The 25,351-nt window shown below is 42.7% G+C and overlaps 1 protein-coding gene across 1 annotated transcript in view; it reads left to right on the forward strand.

The window, feature by feature from the left end:
* Nucleotides 1-25,351, forward strand: part of ATP8B4 (ATPase phospholipid transporting 8B4 (putative)) — a 247,388-nt gene that overhangs the window by 71,200 nt on the left and 150,837 nt on the right. Inside the window, 2 exon segments of the mRNA XM_019504155.1 lie at nt 1,601-1,699; nt 8,698-8,759. Of these exon segments, the coding sequence (XP_019359700.1) occupies nt 1,601-1,699; nt 8,698-8,759 (161 nt within the window).

Consider the following 25,351-nt stretch of genomic DNA (forward strand, 5'->3'; position numbering starts at 1 on the left):
TTGAAAAAGGACTTTTTGTTATCTTTGATCTTGGACGCTAGTCCTAGCTCTATGTCCACCTTAGCTTTCCTGACAGCCCCCCTACAGGCCCGAGCAGAGGAGGTATACTCCTCTTTGGAGATAGCACCCCCCTTCCACTGGTTGTACGCCGCCTTTTTGACAATCAGGCATTCCTGGATGCCCTTGGTGAGCCAGGGGGGCTTTTGGGTGCTCCTGCCCCCCTTGCTTCTTGTTGGGATGGGATGGGTGTTTTTGGGAATTGGCTTATAGGTATATGTATATGCATTAGAATGGTTCAGGACAGGCAGCAGGGGTTAATTGATTTCTAAAAAAGTCTGGGTCTCGCACACACAGTTTCATGCAGCCTTCAAAGCAGACAGGCTGTCTAACACAACAGGTTCAACGGATATACACACAACCTGAGAAACTGGGGGCATGTATCATACTGTTCCATGAGATAGGGTGGCACCAGCTAACATGGTTCCAGAGCGGGGGAACAGACCAAATTAGGAGAAGGCCCGGAAAGACAACATTAGTATGTGTACATGTGATGAGCTATGTGGAGGTGTGATGAACACAGATACCAATCAGAGACAGCCATGGATCAAGAGTCATCAGGAGGGAAGAAGAATACAAAAGCAGAGGCTTGAGAGTAATAAAGGGTCCCTCCATCCGTGTTCCTCCCTGTCCTTCTCTCCAAGAGGGTCCTTGAGAGGGATCCCTGTCCCTGTCTCCCAGGAGGGTCCCTGAGGCCACCATGGACAGAGGATACACTACCAGTTTGTCTGATCCACCTCACTGGGGGGCAGGGGGCTCAGCATCCCACCTCCAGGCTGCTGACATCTGACACATGAGAAAGCCTCAGAATGAAGACTGCTTCCTAGTCAGTTGAACTTTGACTTTCATGACAGCCCTACGATTTGGTAGATATATAGAATTGCTTGATTGTACCGCTTCTTTTCTGTTATCACTGTGTATCAATAAGTTTGCCTATTATCAAATGGAAAGGTTGTGGTTGGTCTGAGGGTGGGTCCCCCCTGGGTCCCATTCTCCCCTCCCCTCCCACACCCTCGGACAAGGTATCTGAGTCCTAAATTTAGGGCTAACAATGTATAACTTCCTTTTTCTCACTAGTATATTTGATAATATTCTAGCCTTTTAGTAAAGAGATGCAACAGTTGTTTTTTATAGCTCAGTCAATGTTATGAGACAAACAAATAATTTAAATTATTCTATTTAGATCAGACTACATAAACCTTCTGAGATAACTATTAACAATACAAATAAACTAGCCTACCAATGTCTGTTATTTAAATCAGGGGTCAGCAACCTCTGGTCTGCAGGCTGGATCTGGCCCACTGACTCAGGTGACTCTGGTTCCAGCCCTGGCAGCATGGGCCAGGTTGGAAGAGTCCTGTTCTCAGACCTAAGCTCCATTAAAGCGGGCCCTCACTGCAAAACCTTGCTGACCCCTGATTTAGACAAAAACCTAATAATTTTTTGAGCTACTAGTAATTTTCAAGGAAATGATTTAAATTGAATATATTTCTGGAATATTTTTACTATACTTTTTTTTATTTTAAAAATGTCTTTCTTGTAGTTGATCCCAGAAATATCATCCTTGTCCTGGTTTACTACCATTGTGCCTTTAGCACTAGTATTAACCATTACTGCTGTAAAAGATGCCACTGATGACTATGTGAGTATCAACAATAGTTTACTCTTATATCATCTTTATCTATTCATGGACTGTTGCATAAATTGCTGTGTAGCAAATTATTAACTTATTGATTCTAGGGCTCTACTTTACAGCAGGGTGCATGTATTCATAGTTTTGCTTATCTGGTCATTATTCAGGCATGTTTTCAATGTCTAAAAATGTACATGATCCAAAAAAGGGATTTACTGTTGTTACTTAAGTTTAGAATGAACCCTTGCATACCACATGCCCTCAGATAAGATGCACACTTTTTTTTTTTGGAGGGGGGGATATGGTGGAGGAGGTAGTATGAAGAGAAGAAGGTTTTTCCAGAATCATGGCTGAATGCTGACCGCATGGAACAGTACCCCTCCTGAATTCCTGGCCTCTCCAGGAGCTTCATGGGCAAGATGACATGGTTCCCAAAAAAGTCCAATTAAAAAAAAAAAGTGATTTGGAACTGAGGCTTAATGATACTCAACAGTGTGATCCAGCACAGCATTTCTCAACCCATGGGTCATCACCCAAAAGTGGGTTGCAAGAATATATGAAAGGGTCATGAACAAACTTTAAAAAATGGATCAACAAACTTTAAAAATGTATTCTTCTTTAAAGGAGAAAAACATGGGAAATAGTGAGTTTTCCCTTGCAGACTGGCAGAGTTTCAGCCTGCAAGGGGCTGCTTGGGGCTGTGGGGAGCAGAAGGAGGGTAATTAGGCAGGGGCCACCATGTGTATGTGTGTGTGCACACTTGCCAGTGGCAGCCAGCCAGAAAAAAGAACAGCTCCTGCAGCTACCCACAGGTAAGTCTATGGGCTGCGGGGGTAGGAGGGGCATGGGTGACATGTCAGGGGAGTGGGAGAGGCACAGATGACACTACCTGCCACTCCACCTCCTCTCCAGGGTAGAGCAGTGGCCAGGCCACAGCAGTGGTGTAGAGCTGCGGCCCAGCACATGAGCAGCTGATGGTGGGAGAAGGTGATGGCAGCACAGCTCCTCCCCCCATCTGTTGCTCCTCACGCTGCTGGTGGCATGGCTGGTGCAGCAGTTCTGGCAGCAGTGGCAGCAATGAATCTCTCCACCTTGCTCTGTCACCCAACACTGAGTGCAGCCAGCTGGGCTGTAGAGGTGACTGCAGCCCGGTGCCCACTGTGGGTGCACAAATCTTGGGAGGCACGTGCCGCCTCATGCCCCACACCCCCACCCTGGTCCCATATACTGTGGGGCTGGGGCTTGGGGGCAGTGGGTCAGGAGTGAGGGACACCAGCAGGGCTGGGGTGGGGAGAGCTGTGGCTTGGGAGTAAGGGGCACTGGCAGGGCCAGGGGAGCTGTTTTCTACTTAAACTATTTACTGGGTCAGGATTGGGCATCTATGTAAGCATTGTAGCACAAAACCCATGATGAATTGTACCTTGTATCACTGATTTACAGCAATAAGAAGTTAATATAGCTCTGATCATTAGTTCTGCATGAGTCAGTAGTAGTTCAAGCCTTCACTAGGGTATTTTCACTATGCTTTGAAGAAATATTCAGTTCAAACATGACTTTCACAAGCTGAAGTAAAAGTGTTGAAATCATATTAATTATTCATATGATAACCTCTAGAAAAATGTTCAGAACTGACATTCTTACTGTTGTTGTCAGTCATGACAGAAGCCCATCTTCATGAATAATACATTGCACCAAAGACCAACCTGTTAGTTATATGAACAGTTATAGCCACAAACCCTATAATATTTTGCAGAGAAGAATTTTTGACAGAAGCAAGGAAACTGAACAAAACGAAACAACAGGGACAGGAAAACCTCTGGAAGACAGCTTGGCATGTATTCTCTGATCAAAATACTCTGATTCCCATAGATTTAAGAGAACATGCTGTCAATGGCACAAGATAGTCTCTCAGGATTTAAAAGGCAGTTGATAACTCTAAACAGTATAGCAGACTTGAATGGCCTGGATTGGAGATTCCTCAGAGAAATTAGTTTGACATTCTTCAGCAAATCTCTTTAACCATACAAAAAGCTTTCCAAACCAGCAAATGGACATTGGAACCAAATTGTTTTCAGTAGTATAACAGATTATATCTGGGTGTAATATTTATTTTACTATGCTTCTGAGATTAGCATATAACATGATAAGCAAAGGAAATCAAGAGTAATACGCTAGTAAAGTAGTATTATTAGTTTGCAGGCAGACAGAATTTTACAAGCGAAAAAGAAAGCAAGTATTTTATATAAGATTAAAGCTGTGGTTCTCAAGCTTTTTAGGCTCAAGGCACTCTGGAAAATGCCAGCTCTTACTTTTTACTTGCTTTTTGACTATGGAGTAATTCTAAAGCAATATTACTGTTGCAAAGACCACTGAAAGGTCACAACAGGTCTGAATGCTTTTGGATTCCTATTTGAAATCTCTGGCTTTATCTTGTGAATCATATTTGCACTTCTAACAATGCTAACATTGTATGGCACCATGCATCACCCTTGAAAGGATCTCAAGGTACCCCAAGGTGTTGTGGCCACCCTAGTTAAGAATCACTGGATTAAAGGGTGACACGTTGTGCTCATTTTTTTTTTTAATTCAAGGAACTCAGAGCTTTGGAGATACAAAATATCTTCATTTTACAGCTGGGTAAAAAGGTAGGAATTTCAAATAGTGTTCCTAAGATCATACAAGTTGAAGTTGGTGTCAGACATGCTTCCCATCTTTTACAACAGGAGTGGGCAAAATACAGCCTGCGGGCTGGATCTGGCCCATGAGGCCATTCTATCTGGCCTGCAGGGCCCCTAAAAAAATTTGGAAAATTACTATTTCTCTGCCCTTGGTTTCTATCAAAAATGACAGGAACCAAGGGCAGTGGGACCCAGGGGAAGCCCAGTGGACTCCAACAGCGGGGCCCGCCTAGCTCCGCCTCCCAGCTGGAAACCCCTTCTGGGGTTTCTGGGCTGGGAGTACGTGGTTGTCCCAGCGCGGGAAGCTCAGGTAAGTGGGGGGTCCCTCCCGGGCAGGGAAGGAGTGCGGGGTGGGGAAAGTGGCCCCTCCCCACCCATGCCTGGTGCCCCGTGCTGCAGCTGCTTGCAGCCTGCATGGGACTGCCTGTGTCTGCTCCAGACAGCCCCGCGTGGGCTGTGAGTGCTTGCAGGGTGGGGCATCGGGCGTGGGGCAGGGGAGGGGCTGCTTCCCTCCCAGCTCAGCTTTTCCCTGGGCTCCTTCCCTGCATGGAGAAAAGCGGTCCCTCACCCACCCCATGCTCAGCGCCCTGCACTGCAGGTGCTCGCAGCCCATGGGGCTGTCTGGAGCAGGCACAGGCAGCCCCAGGCAGGCTGAGAGTGGCTGCAACACGGGGCACCAGGCATGGGGCGGGGAGGGGCTGCTTTCTCCCCTCCCACCCCTGCACTCAGCACCACCTTGTAACCCAGTCCCACTGCCATGCTGGCAGTGGGGCAGGTTACAAGCTGGTGCTGAGCACAGGGAAAAGTGGCCCCTCGCCTGCCCCATGGCCCCACCGTGCTGTAGCCTGAGCCCCACTTTGGGCCCCATCAGTGCTGGCCCTGGGACGTTGGTCCCGAGATGATGACCAGGGAGCGGGGCACCTGTCAAGGGGTGGAGCCCCTGTCAAGGGGCGGGGCTACCCATGCGGCCCTTGGCAGCCTGGCAAAACTGGGTAAGTGGCCCTCCACTCAAAATGATTGCCTGCCCCTGTTCTACACACCAGTTTTTATCACTAGATGATGCTGTCTCTCTCTTACATAAACTGTCTTAACAGTACTGAGAGAATTAGCTGAACAAATATTACAGTGTTCATAAAAAATACTGCTATAGATGCAGTTTTCATAACTAGGGACCTACCTAATTAACAGTGCCTGCAGCCAATTTCATGGGCAGAATGTGGGCCTGGGCAGCCTCTTTGTGGGTGGACCAGTGCAGGGGGCCCCTACCCCTCTGGCCAAGGGGCCCTGGTGGCCCTCTTCTCTTGCTATTGCTTGCTCGTGATTGGCTGCTGGACCTATCAGTCATGCAGCCCCCCTCCTGCCCCCTGCTGCTGCTTAGTGGAGATGGGTGGGGCCAGAGTGCAGTTACATAAACCAGAAGGGTGACTTTGAGTTGAAGGTCCTGTGAACTCCAACCCAGGACTGAGAGACCATGGTGGTGGTCTTGACCTGGCATTAGGTACTTGGGTATTTTTTTTCTTTTCTCTTTTCACAAGAACACCAGGTCTGAGGCCTGGAATACTTGGTTGGCATGTGGACGTGGTAAAGGAGAGGCAGGGGCCCTGCAAAGAACATCCACAGAGCCACACGTGGAACCTTATTACAACAAGAAGCTTTCTGCTTGCTTAATAAAATCAATATGTGGCGGGCAGGAACAGAAGGGTGGCTCCCAAGTGTGCATACTCACTAAGGCCAGTCTCTCAGTCTGTAAGCCCAGGTCTGTTGAGTCCTCAGGCTCTCAAGCCTGGTAGTACCAGACCTATCTCCAGCACCAGGTACAATAACCAAAGCAGTAACCAAATCTGTTTTGCAATCTTTCATCTGTATAAAAAATAAATGATGCTAACAAACCAAGGTGCTGTAAAATCAACCACAAAAATGGATGAGCAACATTATTCTTCCAAAACAATATTAAGTCTTGAACTGTGATTATTCCTATCAAATCTCCAATTCAAGGTTTTCCTTAAAAGTCAGTACTAAAAAGGGAATGAGTCTCATAAATGAACAGCATAAATTAAATTTACAGTTTATACCATTAATATGTAGGACAAACATGTTTGAGTGAAGCAAGATAGCAATAAATTCAAAGAAACCATCAATTTGTATCATTACATTTAAATAAAGATGCATGATAAAAAGTTGGGTTTTTTACATTTCTTTGTTGTGCATTATTAGTATAAAACCATTGTCAGCAGTAGGTAATTTTTTTCTAGAGAATAAAAATTCATGGCATAACAAAGTGTTTCTCAAAAATATGTTATTTTATATGTCCCCACTTCAAAGAAAGTCATAAAATGTAATGGTGATTGAATATTGGGCCAAGAATGACTTTTTAATAAAATAAGTATTGTGCATGTGTCTTAGAAATGGAAAGAGCCTGTTTTAGCCAGTGAATTGAGAGTAAAGAATGCCAAGCTATATTCTGCAACCTTAATTTACACTGAGTAGTGTTCAAGCTTATTGCTTTGAACAATTGTTGCAGAATTTATTTATATTTTTCTTATAACTAGGCTGCTTGCTCAATAGAAATTATTTTAACCCAAATGAGATTAAGGTATTTTAAGTAAGAATATATAAATCTCTCTTTAATAAGATACTGAAGTGTACTTAATTTAAATGGAACATTCTTGTACTTTTTGTAAGGTGTGTTTTTTAAAAACTTGGCTGAATTGGGGCCATAGGTAGACTGACCATAAGGAAATCGGGGACATCTGGGACGCTGCCCTTCCCCCCTTCCCCCCACCGCTCACAAGTTGGTGGGGGCAGGATGGTGTGCCAGGCAGGCAGCATTGCCTGTCCACCTGCCTGGGAGGTGTTTCATGCCATTCTGACTTATGGCCAGACTGTTTTCAGGATGCCCATTATAATTCTCAGCACTGGCCAGAACCAGCTTCTGAAATTCGGGATTGTCGCAGCTAAACTGGGACATATGGTCACCGTAGCCATAAGAAAGGATCCTGTTAATCTGTGGGTGGAGGAAATACAGGGAATGAAACTTTCCTGGCTTTTTAGCAATTCTGTTTGTATTGAAAACAGGCTAAATGGCTGCAGATAATTCATTGCTAATAACTGGCAATGTATTGAATTGGTGGAGGTTGCTAGAAATATGTCTAAGACTGGTGACAGATTAGGTTGTGTTAAATATCTTAACCAACTTGAACACATCTTAAAATGCATATTAATACAATTCAAATACAGTTTGGTACCAAGCTGAAAGTAGTTGCAAAGAGGTGAATAATGCAAACGGACTTCACCTAGAAAAAAGATCAGGAAAAATCAAAATGAAATTCAATTTGCTGAAAACATACGAGGAAAAATAATCAGAAACACTGATGTTTCTGAGTGGACATGTGGTAAGAAAGAGAATGCTGGAACTAAATTTCAGCTACTTCAGAATGCTAGAGAATAAAAACAACAGAAATAAGTTGAAGTTGAATGCATTTATTTATGAGGAAAGACTAAATTATCTAAAAATGTTAAGGCTGTAAGCAATAATTAAGGTGCAGTAAATATTTTTTTTTAGAGACATAAAGAAATGAGAGGAATTACTTAGTGTTACCAGGGGGCATTTTGGATAAGCAAATTAAGAGAAGACAAAATTCCTGTGAGATTGGTTGGGGTATGGGAGACCAAATGTAAAGGGGCCTCTTTTATAGTGGCTGTATTAGAGTGACACTTTAAAGGGGCTACATTAAAGTGACCAGCTAAGGCCTCCTGCACTGTGCCTTCATCAAATTCCCCATTCCCCATTGGCATTAGCTACAGTATCTGAGAAGTGGGGAAAGGTTAGAACAGCAGGGAATTGGTGGTCTGCCACTCAGAAAGGTTGTGGACACTCCATTAAGACTATGTGTTAATGAAATTATTGTGGACAAGTACATGCTGTATTTTTTTTAAAGAGAAAACTACTGAACATTAATTTAATGAAGTATATCTTTGTCATGAATATATAAAATCAACAAGTGATATTTTCTCCCATAGGTGATGCGTGGTGGGGGCATGTGCCCCCTCTGAGATTGGCCTCTGCCGAAGCTGCCCCTGGCATCTGCGGGTGGTCCCCACTTGCCGCCAACTACAAATGGTGTCCCCCCAGTCTTGGGAGGCACCAGTCATTCATATCTTCTTCCGTTTAAGTACATTTCCTTCACTTCAGCCAGGCTAGAGTTTAATTCAATGAGATTTCATCAGTGCTTAAAGTTACATATGTTCTTCAGTGCTTTTCTTGATCAAATACTAGATGTTCATTTTCCATAATCAAAAGATGAGTGTTTTTATGTCTTACTGTTGCAGTTTCGCCATAAAACTGATAACCAGGTGAACAATCGACAGTCTGAAGTGCTCATAGATGGCAAGTAAGAAGCTGTTCATTTAAACTTTGAGATCATCTTAATAACAAATCTTTTGTCTTTTCAGACTATGAAGTTATATAGTTAAAAGGTCCAAATGTTTTCTCCCCTGTGGTAAGATTAGAAGAATTGTACTGGCACTTACCTTGTTTGATCTAGTGTAGGTCACAATTCAAATTTTAACTGATTTGAACGAGATTTGATTATGGTAAATGATTGGGGGTGGGGGGCTATTTGGGCCCTGAAAAATTCATGGCCTCTTCTTTATTTTGGGGATTTTTTAAAATTTTAAATCATTGTGCTTGTATCCTCACACATTCATTCAAATATTCATGTAACCAGTCTATTACATCTATTTCAATCCTTTAATTTATTTTTGTTTCAAATATATGAGGTAGTGACTAGAATTGCTAGTATGGAAATATTATCTTTCGGTGGTGAGTAAAGATGCTTTTCACTCATTGTAGCACCTTCTGTATAAACATTTCAATATATTTTATGGATATGGTCTACTTAGAAATGTCAGAAGTTGCTTTGAAGGTTCTTTTTGAATTTTACAGTCCAAGTTCAAGGCTAGCAGAAAGAGCAGCAGCTAGTTTTTCCATTGTTTGTTTAATAGTTTACTGTGCAGTTTTCACATACTTTTTTCAGTCATTACTAAGTAATCTTTGTTTTTCTCTACACACTGTATTCTCTTGCTTGCCACTTAGTTTTTGTAATGCTATACTTTGCAGTCAGTTTGGGCAAGTTCCCATCATGTCTTAAATCCTGGAGCTCACCAGTTCTAATGAAACAAATCTATTGAGATGTAAAATAAACATACTGGAACCTTAACTTTCCCTTTCATTTGCACTTGGCAACCTGTCTAATTTCTAAACTCTGTTGCAACCTGGATATTTGGAAACATTGCTGAAAAGACAGAAATTTAGAAATTTTTGATCAATATAAATTAAGATTGAAAATTTATTTATATATATTTTTAGATGGATGTATCCTCAAAACCTAAATTAGAACAACACAGTATTTTGAGAAACTTGACATTGGAAACTGGCTTTGAACTTTATGGTACAGGCAGATTTATCTTAGCTTTCTGTTTTTGTGCTTAAATCAAGATGTGTGTGTGATTAAGAAGAATTTCTTCAATTTTTTAAAATTATAATGTAAATGGACTTATCTTTAAATGGAAAACTGCTGTTCTTTTTGTCCTCAAAATAGTACTTAAAATCTTATAGTATGAGGCCTTTTATATGAATACTTGATTCTGGTTTTAAAAGCTTTGGTTAAAATAGATAACTTGGAATCATTGGTTTTATTGGTGAAGATGACATCATTTACAATAAAGGTAGCATTTTGGTCATTACTTAGAACAGATGAGACAAAGTTGCTCACTCAGAAAACCGCTATGGGTGGAAACAGATGTTGTCTTTATGCCACCAAAATAAATGTTATGCTGGTATAAAGGCCAAGCAAACAGATGTCAGTGCCCCTTATCATTTGACAGATGCCTAAAATTGTGGCTGTGAAGTATCGGTTTGTTCCATTGTTTAGTGGTAAATGCTAGACCTGTGTGAATAGCAAAGCATTCAATTCAGATTCAGCCAATTCAGAGAACAGTGATTCGATTAAGAGATTTGGAATACTGTCCTGAATCAATTCGACTGAATCAACTTTGGGAGATTCAGTGCTGATTTGGAGAGATTGGTGATTTGGATTGGCCAGGGAGAGGCGCAGGAGAAGCCCTCATGGCTGCCCTGCGTGGCCCCTTCTCCCACCTGGCCCCAGCCTAGTCCAGGCACTAAAAAAAAAAGAAAAAAAACCCCATACTCACTGGCTTCAGGAGTGGCAATTGGGGCCTCTGGGTGCTTGTGACAGAGCCCCCCTGTGCAGCGTGGGGCAGTGGGGATAGACCCCCCCACTTGGCACCCATATGGCAGCTGTTGCATCATGCGGGTGCAGCATGCCTCGATAGGGTGCCACATGTTGTCTGGGAGCTGGGGTCACTGAGGCTGAGTGCTGCCAGGCTTTGGCTAACTGCTCCCAGACAGTGTGCGGCACCCTGCTGAGCCATGCTGCACCTGTGCCATGGGGCAGCTGCTGTGCGGGTGCTGCACAGGGGGATGATCCCTGCTGCCCCCCACTGCCCTGTGCTGCATGGGGTGAGTGCTCTGCCACAAGCACCCAGGGGACCCAATCGCTGCTCCTGCAGCCAGTGAATGCAGGGTGTTATTTTTGTTTTAAGTGCTGGGAGGGGGGTGGGCTGGGTGGAGGATGGGGCCAGGCAAGGCAGCTGTGGGGGCTTCTCCCAAGGCTCCTCCAGCTGTGCCTGCCTCTGCCCCAGTGGTGGGAGCTGTGGGGGCTCTGCCCTGCTGTTGCTTGCCCAACTGGTGCACTGGGGCACGATGCAGGCACGGCTTGCTCCGGCGGCAGCAGGGCATAGCCCTGCCACACCTTGGTCAGTGCTGGGAGCAGGGGTCTGCCATTGCTCCACTTGCCAGCTGGCGTGGAGGGCACCAGATGCAGGCATGGCAGCACTGGGAGCAGAGGCCATGCCATGCTGCCACTTGCCCCCTTCCGCCGGGAATGAGCTGCGCCTGCATCCCGCCCCCTCTGCCCACTGGGCAAGTGACAGCAGGGCAGAGCCCCCACTCCCAACACTGCTGCACCCACATCCCTCGCCCCCCCTCCCCGAGTATTGTGCCCCCTGCCCTGACTGGGCAGCTTGTCCTAGCCCCAATCTCTCTTTCTCCCACGCCCCTTCCCTCCTCCCTCCCCCAACCCCAACAGATTAACCAGCTGGAAGCAACTGTCAGCTGCCTTGTTTAGTCTGTGGCTGAATCGCTAAATCTTTTCCAAATTTTTTTCCAAATGGATTCAGAGCTTTTAGTTGGTCTCCTGATTCAATTTGAATTCAGAGATTTGGTCTCCCAATTGGGCCATATCTCCTCTGAATTGAATCAGCTACTGAAGTTTCGCACAGCCCTAGTAGATGCCTGTTTGTTTTAAGGTATGAGCAGCCTGGAACTGCCCATGCTCTCCAGTTGCCCCGGGCAGGTGCTCCCAGGGCTTCAGGGTCTCGATCACACATGTCCCAGGAATTCTTGGGCCCTTCAGTACCTGGGAGCACCTGCCCACCTTTCCCCCCACTTAGACGTGTGCTGGTTCAGCTCTCCAGTAGGGTCTTGGGGCTGGGATGCCAATCAGCTAATAATGGTCTTAGCCTTGCCCTGGGATGGCATCAGAGCTGGCTTTCTTATTTTTTAGTGTTAGTTGGAGCCTCTACATGTTTTCCCTGCTGCCTTGATGGGAATGCCGCCACCACTGTGAGTCTTGTCAATAGTGGAGCTTGCAGTGGGTCATGCACCCCTGTGGCTGGGAGCATCTCATTTGGTGGGGCTTCCAGCACTTGGCCACACCTTTAATTAATGATGTGATTAGAACAAGCTACCAAGTTATTACAGAATTATTGTGCAATAACTTTATGGCTTATTGCTTGTTTTATCACACCATTAATTGGTTGAATGTGTAGCTGGGTTTAACTTGTAGAGAAGGCCTTAATTTTATATCACCACTGTTGCCCTTTGCTGCACCTGCATATACTTTTCTCTTTGTTGTTCCCTTCATCTTTTTATTCTATTCCCGTTTCAGTTTTTCTTTTCTCATTGCACCTGTTTAGAACAGTATCCCTTTTTCCTGGTCACTGTGGGTGAAATCTTGACGCTTGAAATTAGTGAATTTTTTGTCATCGACTTCAGTGGGGCTAGGAGTTAACTCTGTGTTCTCACTCTCTTTCTTCAAATATGTCCTTAGAAACTTCTTTCATTATCATCTCCTGTGTTGTTTGTTTCTTCCTGTCTTGCCTTACTTGTCTCTGCTAAAAATTATAACCAATTTTCTCACTATGTAACAGATTGTGTACAACTTGACTGTTAGTTGTAGGCTTTGCACAAAAATATAATGATGGGCAGGTGATCAGGGCACGAGCCCTTGTGCTACCTGTCTGTCCCTGCCCTCAGCATCCCACAGCTCCCACTCCAGCAGAAGGGAGGACAGAGAAGCAGCAATGGCACATACAGCAGCAGCTGGGAGTTGATTGCTGCCAGGGGAGATCACAACCTTTTTTTTGCTGTTAAAAATGTTCTTTTGGCTGCTTGACACGCATGTGGAAGTGATGTTTCCTACAGCAGCAGTGAATCTCCACCTGCTGTTTCTGCACCATTGCTGCTGCTCTGCCTTCCCCATTGCTGGAACTAGAGTCACTACAGGGAACAGGCAGGGTGTAGAGGATGCAGTACTGCCTAGCATGCACTGCTGACCAGTTATACCTTAAAACATAAGAAGTGCCATACTGGGTCAGACAAGTGGTCCATCTAGCTGAATATGCTGTCTCTGTTGGTAGCAGAAGTGGATGCTTTAGGGAATAATTTTGAACTGGATCATATCTAGAGTCATCTCTCCCCTATTTTTTAGTCCCCACCATTATTGGTTTAGGGGTGCCAGAGGAAATATCACCAACCATTCTGTTCAATGGCTATTAATAGATCTATCTTCCATGATTTTTTAAATTCCTTTTTTAACTTTTTAGCTTTGGGCTAGTATCATGCATAGTTTGCACTATATGTAAGTAGATGTAAAAGTGTTGCTTAATTGTGTTCATGGGGGACCTGTGCTGAAACTTGCAGGTTTCAAAAAAGGTAAAACTCATCAATTCTGCATGAAAAAAGTCTTGGGTACTCTATGAAAATTAGTACAGATGAGTTTATTTCAAGGTCAATGTTTTCAAATTTTCTCCTTGCTTCCATGTGCTCAGAAGACCAGAGTCTGGCAGTAAAGGGAGGGGAGGATAGGGATGCAGAAGAAAAGTTGGGAGTGGTGGGGCAGAGGACAAAGGGGCTGTTGCAGTGTCAGAGGGACAAATTTAGGGCAAACCTCCAATAATTAGATTCTATACTTGGAAAATTATAATACATGTATAATTTTTCCATATATAGAATCTAATTATTGGAGGGAAGGTTGTCTTATATTCAGGGTCATCTTATATTCAGATAAATCCTGTTACAAGGAAGGTCCAAAATACTGATATCTGGGTATATTGCACTATGTGATGCAGTGTCATTCTGAACGAAAGGTGTACTACATTCATAGGAAGATAGAAATAGCCTGGGCAGCTAGGAATGTCTGAGTTCTAATCCTGCTGCTGTTATCTGGTTCCCTTTTTGGGCCTCAGGTCAGTCACATTGGCCCTGATTCAACAAAGAATTTAACATGTTTTTAAATCTACTGATTTTAGTGCTTAAATAAAGGAAAGCTGTCCTGTGGGTCTTGGGGGACATGGTTCAGTTCCCTACTCTACACGGATCTCTTTTCTATCCTTGTGCAGAGGTCTGTGCTTAAATACCTTTGTGGAGCTGCACCTAAGTTTTTTTTGCGCCTAGCTGCAAAATAGGTATAGCACTTCCTTATGGCTGGAAATTGACCGAAGACTGATTATCGACAGAGATTTGAACAGAAGTAACTGAACTTGTGAATTATAATTTGTTTACATTATTTTGGTTCCAGTTGCAATATAGACGAGTGCTTGAAGTAAATCCAAGGCTGAGGGTTTGAGAATACAAGAATGCCTGGATTCCATTTGAAATCTTTAAGAAAAGTTGAAGCTAGATATTTTGATTTAGTTACCAAACACTTTTCCTTTAAAACCACTTTATCAAGAAATTTAAAGAATCAAATTAAAATTGAAAGATTTATTTGGCTTCTACAATTCCTTACAGAGATATCTATCTTGACTGTGTCCCCACTCCACTCAGTAGGATGTGTACTCAACTATTCCCCTGGAGTTATTCTAGTTTTAGGACTTCATCAGATAAGGAATTTCTCTTATTTAAGGCCCTGATTTTTGCTGCCTCCTTGCGCATAAAACTTCATTAATTTCTGTTGGACTTCTGCTTAGAAACGCTAAGAGAAATCACTCTATCTTTAAATGGTTATGTCTGGTCAGAACTGATTCTATACAGAGTTGGAGAGTGAGAGGATGTAGGTCAGGTAACGTAAGTTATGAGAACCTAGCTTTTTTCAGTGATCAGTACACTGAATTCCTAATACCCTTCCTCAGTTGATTTGCCAACTTCTGTTTCACTGCAAAGTCTATGCTCTTGTTATTTCTAAACTGAATGATTGCAATATGTCTTAGTGTGGGGACCTTTAAAAAGTTATGGCTGATGGAAGATGCAGTGATTGAGTAAGTTGGAGGGATATTTCAGCAGTCCTTTATCACTATGCTGCATTTCTCCTGGAACTATGGGTGTGTGAAGGCTTATGTTTAACTAAAAACATATTTAGCCACTTATTTAGTCTCTTTTCTTGATGGCCATATGATTTTCTTTGACTGGAAAAGATCTCTTTGGGTTAAATCTCTAAAAACCAAAATCCTGTTGTTGGCTACAAAGGACCAACTCACGGCATCATAATAAATTCTATTTTATTGGATGGGATGTGAAGTTACCAGTAAAATCATAAATGCAAACTTTGAGTTATGGGTGGTATTGGTCACCTTGGCGCGCGCGCGCGCACACACACACACACGCACGTGCGCACACACTCATTCAAACCCATGTAGTATAGTGTGTAGTGGCTGCTGTAGTGATTGTGAGCACTGGTGTCAGTATATCTACCTATCCGAGGCCCTGGAGTCTGCTGTTGATGGTCAGCTTCCTTCAAGGTGATGTCTTCTCCAGAAGGGGGTCTCCTGCTTGTCCTTCTGTCTCGGTAGGTCAGGTGCCACTGAGGGTCACACTTCACTGCCTTTTATCCCTTTCTGGCAGACTTGTGTGATTCCCCAGCATCATCTTTGCTACCCAGTCCGGGGGTCACTGTCCCACGTGGGTCTTGAGTAGTACCTGACAGCTGTTAGTCACAGGGGTCTCTGCCTGCTCCTACCTGAAGTTTCGAAAGTCCATCCTTGACTTATTGATTTAATGGCTGTATTGTCATGGGTTACAGAAATAGTCCATAGGGCAAGTGCTCAGTTCCAGGAATCAGTTCTTTAGCTTGATTAGCTTAAAATGGAGTTCCTTTGGCTAGGCTATTGTCTACTGGTGATCATCATTCACTCGCATTCACTCAACAGATTTTATCACTTTACAACTACAATTTCAATGCAGTTTTAACAATGGTCCAGGGTGTAACTTTATTCTATAGGGAGTACATTCCTTAAGAGTTTAAAAGTATAACATACAAAATAGAAAATGCCATGGTAAAGATGAGACAGATGAAATATGAAAATGCACTGTGAGAAATATATAAAAATGCAATGTGAGGTAGTGAGGATCAAAGGCTACTGGGGACAGCAAGTTAGGTTAGCACAGGATGTATTTACAGTCTTTGCAGTGGATATTTTAGTTCTTTTGTTTTCTTTGGTAACACTGAGCTTAATTGTTATGTAGATGTAGTTTCTAGGTTTCTCCTACAGAAAGCCACTTCAGCTTTCTGGCTTGCTCTGAGTCTTGCCACATCCATGTAATGAGTGTGCTAGTTCTCTGCCAATACAGAGAAGGAAAAGAAATGCCCAAAACAGTGGGGGGTGGGGGAGGAGGGGGCTGCAGGCAAGAAGGGGCTTCTGTTATATCTGTGTCTAGAAGGGAAATGTTCAAAGGGGGCTTTCTGCTACACTGTTAATAAATAATACAGTATTTGGCTCATGGAGCTGTTTGCTTTTTATCGTTATAGCAAATAACATGTAATGCTTTTCTGCATTTAAAAATAAAACAAGGTAAGAAGAGCTATTCTAAACAATATGGGTGCTTATAGATGTGCAGCTGTGATTACTTGCGATTAACTGAGTCTTCTGGAGCTTAGTAATTGCTGCAGGCTTCAGCATCCACATGTATCAGCATCCTCATGCTGAAAAATAGCAGTGGGGGCACTTTAACTAAAGCTCGTATGAGTTAAAGTGCCCCCACCACTGTTTTTCAGTGTGGGATGCTGATACATGTGACGCTCCTGGTCCTTTAATTAGAGCGGCTTGGAGGAGCTGCTTTAATTAAAGCGCTGCCCCCCCCACTCACAGAACACATGTATAAACACCCTATAAGACAGACATTTAAATGTTTTGTGTATAAACTAAAAAACCCTCAAATCTTTATTTTTTTCATTTTTTAAAATGTTGAAACTGTTACTTTTAATTGAAATGAACTATCCTTTGTGCATGGAACAACCAAACATTTTACAGTGAGTTAAACGTTAGGTGCTCTGTGATGATTGCCCACTTGCAAGGTCTTATTTTGTGGTAAGTGAAAGTTGAATGATGATAGTTTAGCAGTCTTTCACTGAGAAATAAGCTACCATGCTTTTGCTTTTCACTTGCCATGAAGTAAGAGCTTTCACGTGTGTAGTAAGATCCTGTTCCCCTTAACTTTCTGTAGTAGGCAACCATTGATCCTTCTGGATCATGGTGTATACGTGAGAGGTCACCAGGACCTTTGATGCGTATGCCTAGGCAGGAGTATGGAGGAGTGGGGCCTGCGTAGACCCTCCATCCTTCCTTTAGACCATTGAGACAGTATGCAAAGGCGAGACTGAGCCTGGATGTTCAGTGCCTCGATGGCTGTAGTTATATGCGGTTCTGGGAATCAAACCTGGGTCTCCTGCATACCTGTACCCTTAGAGAATTCTTAGAAGCCATGCACATGCACCGGTGAGCAGAATTTTAGATTACCTTTCAGACTACATTCTATAAAGGGTAGGATAAATTTGGCCACTGCATTACCAGAGTCTGTTCAAATCTCCAGTTAAAAACGTCTTTGCATCACATGCCATAGTAAATGTCATGCTGGTTTTATTAGTGATGCATGTAAGTCACACACAAAGCAATAATGAAAAGCAGTCCAGTTATTTCTGAATTTTTTATGTTGTCGTAATTGCAATTATATTCTATGCATCTTACAAGTGAACTTTGAATAAAAAGAAGATCCTTACTGGGAAGAGCAATTCAGACAACCCTCATTCTTGCACTTCTTCTTTCTTATTTTGAGCTGAAGTTTTCTACGAACATCTTTCCCAGTAGATTTGACAAACTGGCAACACACTGACTTTTTCATTAGCACCAGATCATATTATTAAAAAGCATGAAAATCTTAGAATACCAAGTGACTTAGACCCCGTGCCTTTATATAGAAATGAAGAGGATAGTTTTCAGTCTACAACAACAGTTTCCTATCTTAAGTTGTAACCATAATTTGGTATAGATTGCAGAATTGTGTGTTACTTGATGCCAAATTGCTAATTCATAAAAAGTGGGTAAAGTGCCTGAAAGTTAAAGTGACAGGCAAGGTTCTTTGTCTAAATCCGATATCTTTTATTAGACCAACTCAGATAGCTGGAAAATTGTTCTTAGCAAGCTTTCAGGCACAAACACCCTTTGTCAGGCTGAGGAAGCATGTGCGGATGGTCTGTGCTTTTCCTGGATGAAGTGGTAAAGGAGCCAGAGGCCAGTACATACGCAAAACTGGCTTCTGGCTGCTTTACCACTCCATCCAGGAAGAACACAGACCATCTGCACATGCTTCCTCAGCCTGACAAAGGGTGTTTGTGCCCGAAAGCTTGCTAAGAACAATTTTTCCAGCTATTTGAGTTGGTCTAATAAAAAATATCAGATTTACCCAAAGAACCTTGTCTGCCTATGCCCTTAGAGTAGACCAACATGGCTACAACCTACACCCCTGAAAGTTCAATTCAAACTTTGCTTAACAAGGAGAGAATTGGGGAGAGAGAGAGCTGTATAGATCCCTCATGAAGAACCAAGACATTGGAAATAAGACATATAATTGGAAACAATTTAAATACATAAGTGGAGGGTTTGGTTCAACCCTCAGCCCAAGGGCAAAATGTGGCCCTCAGAGCCATTGCATCTAGTCCATAGGGCTCCCTACAGGTCAGGAAATTTAGCAGTGGGGGCTTGGTGGCAATTAGTATGGCTCTTCTCCCACATGCCAAATTTCCAAACCCCACATGCCAGGTTGGAGCTGGGCCATGCCCTTGTCCCCTCCCCACCCACCACCCATCCTCCCTGCTCCCTGAAGCTGGATGGGGGATGGGCCATGCCATCTCCCCACCACAACGCTGGGTCAAGCTCTCTTCTGCAGTGGCTGGGTTGGGGTTGGGCTGCTCCTCCACCTGTCTCCTCTCAGCTGTATGTGGCCTACCCGTGTGCCCCAGTTGCTGGATTGGGATCCTTGACTGGATCCAGCCCAAAGACCTACCTGGCACTGCCCATCCAGCCCACCAGGAAAAAAGTTGAGCACTATTCCATTAGTTCATTGCTCTGCCTTGGGCTAATTCGCCTTGTACACTGCATTATGCTTTATAAACTTATTCTTTTCAGTGAATTATGTAACTCTTTCTATGAAGACGGGTGTTCATTTCTTGTTTGCTCTGTATAGTTGTTTACTGCAAGTTTCCCCAGTGTATATTACAGTCCTGCCATTTTTTATATTTAAATATTTGAGATTTATCTTTTTATTGGTAATTATTGCCATTTAAAAACATTTACTCTACAATGCTTTATAGCTGTAGTGCACTAATGGCAGTGTGTTAGAAGTGAGGGGCACTAGCAGGGCTGGGGTGGCTGTGCCTTGGGAGTGAGGAGACTGGCTGGGCCCAGGGGGCTGTTGCTTGGGAGTGAGGGCACAAGCAGGGGAGGGAGGGAGGTCTGTGGTTTGGGAGTGATGGGCAGTGGCATGGGCAGAGGCATTGACATATGAGGGCTGCTCAGCACCACAAACCAGCAGGTGGGACAGCTGTGTCCTGGGAGCAAAGTTTGCTGGGAGAACTCTGACTTTGCATGATAAAAATACAGAATCAATTAATCAATAAGACCACATAATATATGTTATAGTGATAGTGGCCCTATTGATTAATTGCAGAAAAATATGGATTTTGCAGTTTTCAGATCAGACAAGTTTGAGGTACTACCAGAGAATCTGGGATTTTAAAATAGAGAAAACCAGGGTCCCTGCTTTTAACCTGTAGGGCGGGCAGCACCTTACAACTAAGAACATTCTTACTCACGAAGAGAGAAAAAAGTTAGGCAAAAAACAGTATTGTCCCCATGTTCAGTTCTTACAAATAACTGCATTTCAACTGCATTTCATAACATAGCAGTGTACTAGGTATTAGCTTGTGAGCTTTTATTGGTGTTAACTTTTATTTTGTAATTTGGAAATGAGTGGACACAGACTCAGTTTGCTTTAATTTGCATTATAAGTTTATAAAGTTATTAGTTTCTACATTAGCTTTGAATAAGGAGGTCTAAAAACAGCGAAAGCAGTCTTATGAGAGGCAGTTCCTCTTTCAGAATGATGATACTCAGACTATTCTGAAACTGTTAAAGGATCTGCAAGATAAAGAGTGAAAATGTAGGAGTTATGAAAAAGGACAAAAAAAATTGCCCTGAAAAATAAATCTTCATGTCTGATGAACTGAAAAGAATTTAGATCAGAGAAAGCTCTGAAGTAGCAGCAAAGTTGTCTGTACATCATCAAGATTTCTTTGAGCAGACCCTCGGATGATGGCTTCAGTGCAGTTCTGACTATTTACACCAGCTGAGGTTCTGCCTGCTTCAGTTTATTCTGGGATTTGCTCACCAAGCAGCTACACAATGATTCCATCTTTCATTGGGGCCCTACCTACATGTCAGGCCAGATGAAAAAAGTATAGCCATAATCCTTCCCAGTCCATGCAAAAACTTGTGTTGAACCAAATACCTTACTGGATAAAGGCCAGGCAAAACAAGGCGGGTGGTGTTATCCAGCCAGGTCATAGTATAATATAAGTAAGGTTAAGCATTTGTTGTTTTGCCAAAAAGGAATCCTTGAAGAAGGGGGATGCGAACAATCCTTTTTTATCTGAAGCTGTACAAGTTAGAAAAGTAGTGGCATCTGGTACTAGTATTAGAGATCCTATTCCTTATGTACTAACTGCCAAACAGTGCAATGCTCCCCAGGTTTGCAAATGGTCATTTTTTAATTATGAAAACAAGCTTCATGGGCTGCAAACTGGGACTGGAAAAAAATACTTTAAATGTAATTTAAGTTTTGCCAGTTCAGTAATCAAGTCCAGACTGAATCCTCTCACCTCCTCACTCTCCTTGCATTCCAGATGCATTCAATGCTTATTTAACAAGGTTCATGGGGATATGGGACTTCAGTTTAGCCTTTTTTTTTTGTGGCCAGAATTGTATATTCATCAACATTAGGGACACATAATTTACATCCATCTTTCTAAACCATAGTCTCAAATTCTATTGACCAGATGGTCATTTAAGTTTTGTTAGGGTATGTGCCCACTATTAATTGCAGGTACAGTAAAGAGGCCATCTCTAAAATATGTGTGCTTTGAGATGAATTAACTCAAAAAACAAAGCATCTCAGGGTGTACCAACAAGATATTTAGCAGAAAATAATGCTATAAATATTTACCACCTGAGTAACGACTGTTTGGATCCTAAGAGTAGGGTAGATACAAATACAAGTGTCTGAGCTTTTGTCAGGGCTTGTGAAAATATATTTGTCCAAATGTTGAGTTTAAATGCTGGTTACTCACCCATTGCTCCTCATCTGAGTTTGGAAATCTGACTGCTTTGTGTAGTTGCATTCAAAGCAATGCATTAGCTGTGTGGGATTTTGGGATGCTTTTATTTGTTCAAAAATTTAAGTCCACAGAATTGTAATCTTTTGAGAAAGTCTGTAGTTAATGGATACATTTCAACCCATTTGTTGTGCTTTTTATTAGCTGCTTGCTCCATTGTATGAGATTTCCATATAAACTTTGGTGTGACACTTAAAATATTTTAGTATTAGTTTTGTTCATGTGCTGACCCTTTGTTTAGTTCAGGTATTGTGCACAGTTGTTTTCTGACTGCTTACTGTGCAAGTAGAACCAGGGGACACATCAGTGGTGCATCTGCTGCCTCAGCAAACTATTCTGTCAAATTGTATATTACACAGAAAGGGTTAGATGTAAAATTATAATTAACCTTCAATTAAGTTGAAGCTGCATATTTCCAATTGATGTTTTTATTAAAAGTCGTCTTCAAGTACCTGGCTGATGCCTAATTATCATGATTTGTCCAATGTAGCTTGAAGATATTTTATTTGATATTGGAAACTGTTCTGAGATACTGGAGATGATACTACCTCAGATCAGTCTGCACAACAGTATTGGCTTTATGATTGGTAAGATCCAAGCTACTAATGAAGGGAAAATGAATGGAGATGATTCATCTGTGGGTTTTTTTTCTTCCCACTCCAGTCTAAACAGTGGAAAAAGGACTGGGTGTGAATTTCTGCCTATCTTCACACTTGATTGGATAGAATGTTGGTCCCCCTATGACTTGCTGAATCAGTACAAAAAATCTGTGGGCTACCTCTGCATTACCACAGAGAACGTGTAGTTACTTGCCTTACGTGTACCAAGCACTAAGCTTGAGTATTTACAGCTTCAAAAAGTAAATTGCCAGCAATGCTAGATACTTAACTGCACCAGACCAGTCCCTAGGGAAAGGCTGTTGTGCTGGGGTTTTTTGCATCACTCCTACCATTATATTACATGCTGAGCTACATAATTAGGTTTTTAGATTGAACAAACATTCTGCTCTCCCTTGAACTTCTCTTGCGGAGGCTGATTGGCTAAGAGCTCCACCAGGGCATTTCAGTGGCTAATCTGATGTAGCCCTGTGTATTGGTATCACAACAGGTCAGTCTATTCCCTTCCGTAGGGAGCAAGGTTTGCTCGGCACTGATGTTTTTGAAGTATAGGAACAGTTGTTCTACATTATTTATGTTTCATATTTTACAATTTGTGGTCTCTGCCAGGTCCTGCTTCATAGAATCATAGAAGTCGGGTTGGAAGGGACCTTGTAGATCTTCAAGTCCGACCCCCCGCCTGGGCGGGAGAAAAGACTGGACTCAAATGAGTCCAGCCAGGTAGGCATCAAGCCTCTTCTTAAAGATCCCCAGGGTAGGAGCCAGCACCACTTCCCTAGGAAGTTGGTTCCAGCTCCTAGCCGCCCTAACTGTGAAGTAGTTCTTGCGGATGTCTAATCTAAATCTACTCTCTAATAATTTGTGTCCATTGTTCCTTGTCATGCCAGGGGGCGCTAGGAGAAACAGTGTCTCCCCTAAACCCTTCTGGTCCCCCCTAGTGAGTTTATAGACGGTCACCAGGTCCCCCCTCAGCCTTCTCTTGTGAAGGCTGAACAGGTTTAGGTCCCGCAGTCTTTTAGTGTAGGGTCTGCCCTACATGTATGTGCTTTTAGAAAAACTGGCTTTGAAACTTAATGAAACTTCATATTTATATGATACTTTGTAACACCTGAGTGCCAGCCACAGGAATTTTGTTTTGTCGAATGCTAATGGAGAATTCTGAAGTGGGGCTTCATACATGAAGCTCTAGATTAGGTTGACACTACTAACTTAATGTTTGAATTAAGATACGTTCTGTTCCATCACTGTAATAATCCAGTCGTATTTTTCACTATGTCCCTTTGCAGAGATTAAATTCAATATTGTCTACATGAAGGAATTCTCCAGAAAAACACATGACAAACGCATGCTAGTCCTATCATCAGGTGACTGTCAAGACTATTGGAAACCCCATTCCGGACGATTCTCTTAACAGCACTTGGCCCTCTCCCTATAACAAGATATACAAAACACAAAAGCCTCTGAAGGCTTTCCACACTGAATACCTATAATTTGCAAATCTGGCTTCTATCACAGTTACTGTAATGCATACTCTTGCAGTTGGGAAAAGAGGGCTAAGCATACTGTAGCCACCCAGGCCTGGGGTACAGAAGATGAGCCCAGAGCATCTTCACTGGTAGACTTCTGGTTCTTGTGCATGCCTGTACCTTGAATGGACAGGATGTGCTGAAACCCCTCCCTGTTGGGGCACAGTGCTGCTGCCACTATCTACAAATCGTAGATGTCCACTGCTTGTGACATTTCCTTGTTCCCCTCCACAAGGCTAAAATGGTATATGGGGCCTTTATATCCTTGTCAGCTAAAAAGGCTTTGCAGAAACGAGTTCTATTTCATAGGTAAATAAGGCATCCTAAATAAATGGTTTACCTAGCTGTATGAAAAATTCAAGGATTGAACTGGTTGTCTTGTAAGTTTTAGCCATATTGTAAAAGACTTACAGATAAAAGATTAAAAATAAATAAAACTAGCATACATACACCCTAAAGATGTTTTCTGTTTAATAATGCAGTTAAAGTAGTGCAGTTGCTGCACTGTCAATAGTCAAGCAACTTATAATTAAGCCTGACATTACTTCCTTACTTAAGGATGTCCCCTTATGCCTGCTTCAGAACAAAATGTTATGAGTCTAAAGTAAGATCCATAGCTTTTGAATTTTATGGCTTTATTTCAACATGTATGTCACTGACTGGTGGTGTTCAGTAGTAGTTAGTTTTTCTTACTCATCCATTATCATGGTTACTTGTCCTACTACTGAAGGACATTTGGATGAAACTCAGCATTACCTGTCGGAGATCTTTTAGAGAAAGATCATGCTTTATTTTTGGGTTGAACATAAACTGTGAAGCATTCAGTTTTTGTTAAGCATTAACGTTTTAAAACATTGGATTTGTAATAACTATATTTACTCCTAATTTGGGATACAAACTCTCACAAAACACAGTCTTGTTTACACTCGTGATCCCATTCATGCTATTAATAATGATTAAAGCTTCCAGCTTGAACAACGAGATTTGAACCTATGTTTGTTCTACCAATTATCATGAGAAATAATGCAACATATAATTTGCATTCTCTATAGCTGTTTTCTTTAAAGATTATCCAAATCATAGAATTGTAGAAAATTAGGGTTGGAAGGGACTTCAGAAAGTCATCTAGTCCGGCCCCCTGCTCAAAGCAGGACCGTCCCCAACTAGATCATCCCAGCCAAGGCTTTGTCTAGCTGTGTCTAAAAAACCTCCAAGTAAGGAGATTCCACAACCTTTCTTGGTAAGCTGCGCCAGTGTTTTACTGCCCTCCTAGTAAGAAAATTCTTCCTAATATCTAACCTAAACTTCCCTTGCTGCAGCTTGAGATGGTTGCTCTTTGTTCTGTCATCTGCCACCACTAAAAACAGTCTAGCTCCATCCTCTTTTGAACCCCCCTTCAAGTACTTGAAGGCTGCTATTAAATCCCCTCTCCATCTAGATTTCATAGATTTCATAGACATTAGGGCTGGAAGGGACCTCGGAAGATCATCGAGTCCAGCCCCCCACCCAAAGGGCAGGAATTCAGCTGGGGTCATAGGATCCCAGCAAGATAAGCATCCAATTTGCTCTTGAAGGTGTTCAATGTAAGTGCTTGAACCACCTCCGATGGCAGGCTGTTCCAGACCTTGGGGGCTCCGACAGTAAAGAAATTCTTCCTTATGTCCAGCCTGAAACGGTCTCGCAGTAGTTTATGACTGTTTGACCTCGTCATCCCTTGGGGTGCTTTGGTGAACAAACGTTCCCCCAGATACTGGTGGTCACCCCTGACAAACTTATAGGTGGCCATCAGATCACCCCTGAGCCTGTGCTTTTCCAG

This window comes from Gavialis gangeticus, unplaced genomic scaffold (genome assembly GCF_001723915.1).
Source record: "Gavialis gangeticus isolate Ggan-Ray unplaced genomic scaffold, GavGan_comp1, whole genome shotgun sequence".
NCBI classification, from domain to species: domain Eukaryota; kingdom Metazoa; phylum Chordata; order Crocodylia; family Gavialidae; genus Gavialis; species Gavialis gangeticus.